Genomic DNA, 6976 nt, shown 5'->3' on the forward strand with positions numbered 1-6976 from the left:
CTCTTGGCGAGGGAGGGAACGCGCTACCAATTTTGGTGCGTTTATCGCACACACTGGCTGAATGTCTGCTGTTTTTTTAAAGATTTATTTTATAGACGCGCGGCATTCAGCGCACATAAACTTTTCGGATAATTTATTAATTCTCGAATAGTATATAGACGTTTTCACTTAAATAAAAATTTCGCGTATATTTTGTAAACATATTCAAAATAACTTATTCTTTAGATGTTTTAGTTTTGTTAGCAGACTAAAATAAATAAGATATGAATAAAAACTTTCAATAGTGTCAAATGGGGAAATAATTAAAGCGTAGAGTGTGCAAATAAATTTATCTTAATGACATTTTAACAAAAATTTCCATAAAAACACTGTAAATTCATACTAAAAAAATAACTTAAGAATATGTTGTCATTTTAGTCTGAGGTATATGGAAATAATTGTGCAAGATTCTGAAGAAACACTTTCTTTTAAATGTGTGAAATATTTCATAACATATATGGAAGAAGAAAGTACAGCATTCTGTGTTTTGGATGATTTTCACCAAATGTAATATAAATACGAACTAGAAACCGTAACAAAAAGTCCTTCCTCTCCAATCAGATCATCTTTGTGTTGCATTGTATTTGTAATACTTCTAAAAATGCAATTTTTACCTAAATTAAAAAACAGTTATTCCATAAAAGATAATAAATTTGAACATATATAGAATGAATTTTGTAATTTGAGTTATGTTACAAAATAAGTCATAGTTTATATATTTTATACTAATAATTTAGATAAAACCTGTCCAATTTAAGAATGTGTGTTAACCACATTCTTAAATTGTAAAAGGACGACTTAACCCCACGTAATTCATTTCAAAGCATAAAAGAAAGCTTATTTTCTATTTTACACAGCAACAGCATTTTCATGCAGTCAAGGTTTTTTAATTGCTAGTTATTATACATAATACTTAATTTTTAATTTAATAATTATTAGAAAGCATAACTAACAAACTTCTTTTTAAAGCACCACAGTGATTGCAAAGAATGTCGTTAAATTTACAAAAGTATTGAAGATATATTGAACAGCATTATAACAAGAAACTACTGTACAAAATATGTAAATTTAGCATAATTTCTTTTTTAGTATTTGCATAGTTTCCTCCAAATGAACCTTAATGGGAAGTTACCTTGCGAAAATTTAAAAGTATTAAAATGGCCTCTATTTAAGATGTAACTGCATTTATAATTATTTTGTAATTGTGAATAGATTATATTACTGCAATTAGATTATGCACTTACATAATTGCATAAAGTAATGAAATTAAGAGTTCCCAGATACAATGTAATATAATTACAATGCAATTATCTAAATTGTAATTATAATCACTTATTTAATACCACAATATTATTACAATCACAATGTAATTTAAATTGGGTACTATATTTGTATACCCTCCACTCAAAAGGAGGTACTGATAAGCCTGGAAGTTATTATCAACTAAAAGCCTGTTCAGGACAGTTTGATGACAATTTTCACCGGGCGAAAAGTACATTCTTAAGCCCAGGCAAATCATGACAATAAAAATCATTTAGTCTCATGATTCACTATATTTCAAACCCTAAATTTGAATTCTGCACCAAATTATTTACCTATATTTTAACATACTTTATGAATTATTAGAAGCAAATATCTTCTAAAAATAACTGTAAAATATTTGTATCCATTAATTGATTCAGATACACACTTTTATTATTTAAGTATATCAAAATAACAGTTTCATGTTCCTGAAATACAAAAATTATGAATAAGTTAAAAGTAATATTCTTAGAAGCATGATATTAGTCACCAGCTGCAAAATAGTTAATTTTTTGCCCTAAATACAAGTTTATTACACAGTAGTCAAACATGTAACTTAATAACATGTTATATAAAAAATTAATGATAATAAGTTTATCAGAAATGAATTAATTCTGCAAATAAACTTTCTGCATTTGAAAATTTTCTACACCTGAGGGGAGAAAGAGATCTAGTAAAATTAGATTTATTATAACTTCAGTTGGACCAAATACCTTCTCTCTATATATATGCATCACTAAAGAAATAAATAAAATTATCATGCTTAAAAAACAGATGTACCATACCAGTTTTTTTCCCCTTGTTACCCTTTACATTGAGAAATAACAAACAGTACAACGCTGAAAAATACTATCCTTGAAATTTTGTTTAAATGAAGAAACACACGCACTATCTTTTTATTTAAGCATTACACTTCAAAAACATATACACATACCAATTTATTTTCACTAGCCTTTATACTGATAACATGCCATATAAAAATGAAAAGAATTATCCTTGAAATTTAGATAAAATGAAGTAACACAATGGGAAAATTTATGCACACGGACATCAGTTACAGATGGTGGTGGATTTGGAATGCTAAAGAGTGTTGGTACTGCAGTTTTTCTTAGTTTTTTTCTATCTTTGCATAGTGACTCAAATTGAGATTCCTCAAAATGATCCTGTAAATACATAAAATAATAAAAAAAAAAGTATACAAAATAAATAAAAGTACAAAAAACAAACCACACAGTGAGGTTGTGCCAAAGGCAGCAAGCATGAACTGTAAGTAAGTATAGGCAATAAATAAATATGCAGGTAATTAAATTAGGCCCAGTATTATAAAAAACAAACAATAAATAAACCATGTCTAACATATCAGCAGCAGCATCTTGTAAGCTTGGGCAGAATTTAATTATCCAATATTTATTTTTTGCCTATAATTTAAAGTGTTCTTTAGAACATTATCCAAAAATTAAATGAAGTAGTGTTTTGCTATAACATTAAAAACAACTAAAATAAAACTTTATATTTCTTGCTATAGTGCTCTTACAATAGATAAGAAAATAAGAGTTCACTTCACCCAACTTTTAAGATACTAGGCCGATAAATACATTTATAATTACAGCAGACTATGATTCTTGTTATAATTGTAGTAATGTTTATTGCTCTAATTGATATATTTAATTTTTAATTCTCTAATCATTCAAAACATAGCCCTAATTTCGGAGCACAGTGCCAACATGCATTTTAAAAAGCATCAAGGCCAGTTTAAACAACAATTTTTTAAATTACACCGGCACAGACATATCCAATTAAAGTTATTAAAAACTCTAGAACGTAGTTCAGTAGCTTTCTGAATTTGTAGGCAATTTTTTATTTAGAGATGACAACACAAAATAACGCTTCAGAAAATATTATTTATCATGTATAAAAATCTGTTTTGTAACACAGATCAGTAATAACTGTTTATCAATGTCATGAGGATTTAATTTGACGAGATCACATTCTTTAGAAGTATCAAATTCATGAAAGGATTTTGGCTTGGCCTTTGAAATTCATCATTACAGGCAGATTTGGTTGATCTTTACATTACGGTAACTTGGCGATTTTTTGGCGAAAATTTGGCGACCAACTCCCCTACAGCAAACCTCTATTTTTTTTTTCCCCGCCGCCATTTTGTCTTCACGAAGTAAAGACATGTTTCTTTTCTTCTTATCTACTGAACACTTCTTCCAACAATCTACTAGCCGAATTACACTTATGCTAGAAATTTTATCAAACAAAACTGCTTAATCATGACAAATATTCACTGCAAAATTCGGAAAAAGTGCACAATACCATACACCTTACGCGTTTTTCAAAATAACACATACACATAAACCATGTACACGCCGACTTATTTTTACTTAAAAAAAATCCCAGAATTGCACAAAAATGACATTGCGCACACTCTTCACTATATCCATGTACACTGCTTTTTTCTCATAAATTAGAAAAATTTCACGAAAATACATGACAATTTTCTCAATCTTTAAACCCGGTAAAAAGAACATATATGAAATTACCTGATCGCGAAAAAGTACAAATATGAACATTTTACAAATATGAACATTTCCACATATAAAATAAATAAAATATCCAAAAACTTTTACCTCTAAATCATCTATTACATTATACACGTCACCAACGAATTCATACATGAAGCATTACAAATATTTAGTATCAAATATTTAAATTATTTCCATGCACGTTTATTTCAACTTAAACGTAAACCAAATTCCTACAAGCATAAAATTCATAAAATAACTATCATTTCATTAAAATATCACTGAACCATGTACACGTCGACTTATTTTTACTTAAAAAACATCCCAGAATTGCACAAAAATGGCATTCCGCACACTCTTCACTATATCCATGTACACTGCTTTTATCTCATAAATTAAAAAAATTTCACGAAAATACATGACAATTTTCTCAATCTTTAAACCCGGTAAAAAGAACATATATGAAATTACATGATAGCGAAAAAGTATTTACCCTTTACAAATATGAACATTTCCACATATAAAATAAATAAAATATCCAAAAACTTTTACCTCTAAATCATCTATTACATTATACACGTCACCAACGAATTCATACATGAAGCATTACAAATATTTATTATCAAATATTTAAATTATTTCCATGCACATTTATTTCAACTTAAACATACACCAAATTCCTACAAGTATAAAATTCACAAAATAACTATTATTTCATTAAAATATAATTAAATTCAAAAACACCACTTAAAATATACATGAGCACATACATTCAATTAATAAAAATTACCTTACAATCCTAATTACTTTAAACTAAATCATTGCTAATAACAATTTTCCCAATAATACCAAATTCCTTTCCACCTTACATTTCCAACAATGCATAAAAATAATTAAAAATACTAACTTACCTAATCTCCTTCAGAATCTTCATTACGTGGCGGATACACTTTTCTTCATTCTCTTTCAGAATCTTTAAAATCATACTTATCTTTCAAAGCAAGATACCACGTAAAATAAATAACATAATAAAACATGTTTATTTCTCTCTCACACAACCTTAAAAAACATTTCTTACTATCCTTTTCAATACCACTAAATACCCATTTCGAATTCACTTTACTTACGGCCATGGGATCCAAAAATTCACAAACACTATTTCACACAACACAGAATAAAGCCAAATACAAAATTTCCAGATTTTTTCCCGATTTCCCCCCCTTTTCCGATTAAAGAACCGTAATTCGTCCATTAATATCACATGACATATCCCATGATCTCTCATTTCCCCCACACAAAATAATGCGTAATCGGAACTCAGTACTGCTCACATTATTGCCAAAGTCCCAGGTAGTAACCTTTATCGCCTCCAAAATGTCGCCAAACTACCAGTTACCGTAATGTAAAGATCAACCGCAGATTTATTTGATTGTTATGCATGCATTAAACACTACACATGCATTAAAAACACTACAATTATTTTTGAAAAATACACATGCAGTTTCACAAGTTTTCTGTGCTTATTTGAAAGTTCTGCATTCATTTCTAAATCTTTACTCCATTGCCAAATTGTATAATACTGGATTATAACTATATGGTACTTGCAATTATTGATTAGATTATATATATTTTGTCTCATACTATTCAATTTATTCTACTGACATCAGATGTCAATGTCAAAATTCTGGAAGTTATTTTAACCAAGAAACAGTAGTGGGCACCGTGCATAAACAACTCATCTAACTTTTTAACAACAGTGATTATAAAATAAAGAAAAAAATTATATATCATTCCAACGATATTGCAATTATAGTATAATGTTACATATATCTTTAGCAAACATTCAGATTTTATCTTGACTTTCCAAATTATTATTTATTTTTTAATAAATTTCAATATGCTAATGATTTTCATGTTACATTAGTATAAATTCCACAATTAGCACAGGAAAACAAAATCTGCGCTTTATATTAGAAGAGAAATTTCTTTTCCACATTCAAAACATCCACATTGGCGATGTTTGGCGACGGGTACATTAACCCTAGACTAATTTAATTATAGCTATTATTGCAGAAATTAGCAGATACTCAGGTTATTGTACACAAGAATTTCACTTTACTTGCACATTATAAACATCAGAGAAGATATAAACTCTAAATGAAGGCGTAATTAACATTATACTTACTAAGCAAAGTTCAGCGCCTGGACCAGGTTTCCAATTGTCTCTTCGGCAATTATTTACCCATATTTTTCTCCTTTCTTCATTTTTAGGAAATTTTACCAATGTATGACCTTTCCGTGAATGATTTGAACAATTAATAGCTGCACATCCGCCCATTTTACACAAAAAATCACAAAAAATTGTTGCACCGTAACTACACAGCCGCCATTAAATCTCCCACTTGGGATCGCGAATGCCTGATGATTCAGCCTGGTATATAGGAGCCTTACTCCGAAGGGTGTGAATTGCTGATAAGAACGGACTACTGATAAGGAATGTGGCGTCTCTACGGAATAGTTACAAAGAAAAGAACCACATGACTTGCTACTATTACTAACTATTGTATAATGCTAGAATCTTATGAAAAATAATAAATAAAAAAAATTTAATTGCACTCTAGTGATAGAGAAACATATATTGTATAGAGAACAGAATGTTACTTATCTGAATGTTCCATGTCAGGGCCTCTTTTGGATTTCTCGTGTTGATAGTAAACAGCTAACAAAACACCTGAAGTTTCGATGAAGCGAAGTTTCCTTTTTCAATTTGATGAATGAGACATTGCATAGGAAAGGTGCATTAAACATTTTTAGAGAGTTGAAAATATTTACTGAAACAGTTATTTAAAAAATTTCGGAGCTATGTTTAGACACTGCCTCCAGCTTTCGTGATCGCAGCGCCAGCCCCCTTCCGATAATCAACACAAATGTAAAACAAACATCTCTTCACGAGTGGTCGGATTGCGCAGAAATCATGAAAGTGTTTCTGCGCAACTAGTGGTACGTTTTACATTTTTACCATGTTTGAGCTAGCCGTCCGACGTCGTACGGCTAGACACAGCCCTAGTAAAAGGAAAGTGTGGGCCATCTGAAAAAGCGGCGAC

At 29.6% G+C, this 6976-nt stretch overlaps 1 protein-coding gene across 1 annotated transcript; it reads right to left on the minus strand.

The window, feature by feature from the left end:
- Positions 1–2260: 2260 nt before the first annotated feature.
- LOC146998060 (peroxynitrite isomerase THAP4-like) lies at positions 2261–6274 on the minus strand. Its single transcript, XM_085812355.1, has 2 exons — positions 6058–6274; positions 2261–2504 (listed from the first exon to the last, which is right to left on the minus strand). Exons 1-2 carry the CDS (start codon positions 6208–6210, stop codon positions 2289–2291), a joined length of 369 nt encoding a protein of 122 aa, XP_085668481.1. The 5' UTR covers positions 6211–6274; the 3' UTR covers positions 2261–2288.
- Between the last annotated feature and the right edge of the window lie 702 nt (positions 6275–6976).

This window comes from Stegodyphus dumicola, chromosome 3, assembly GCF_044657685.1.
Source record: "Stegodyphus dumicola isolate Sdum_Otavi_A_Nest chromosome 3, ASM4465768v1".
Classification (NCBI taxonomy): Eukaryota; Metazoa; Arthropoda; class Arachnida; order Araneae; family Eresidae; genus Stegodyphus; species Stegodyphus dumicola.

Coding starts and splice junctions, on each gene's coding strand:
- LOC146998060 (XM_085812355.1), bottom strand. CDS start 6,210: ATGGGCGGATGTGCAGCTATTAATTGTTCAAATCATTCACGGAAAGGT. Junction 2,505..6,057: donor CAGGCGCTGAACTTTGCTTA/GTAAGTATAATG, acceptor ATGTATTTACAG/GATCATTTTGAGGAATCTCA.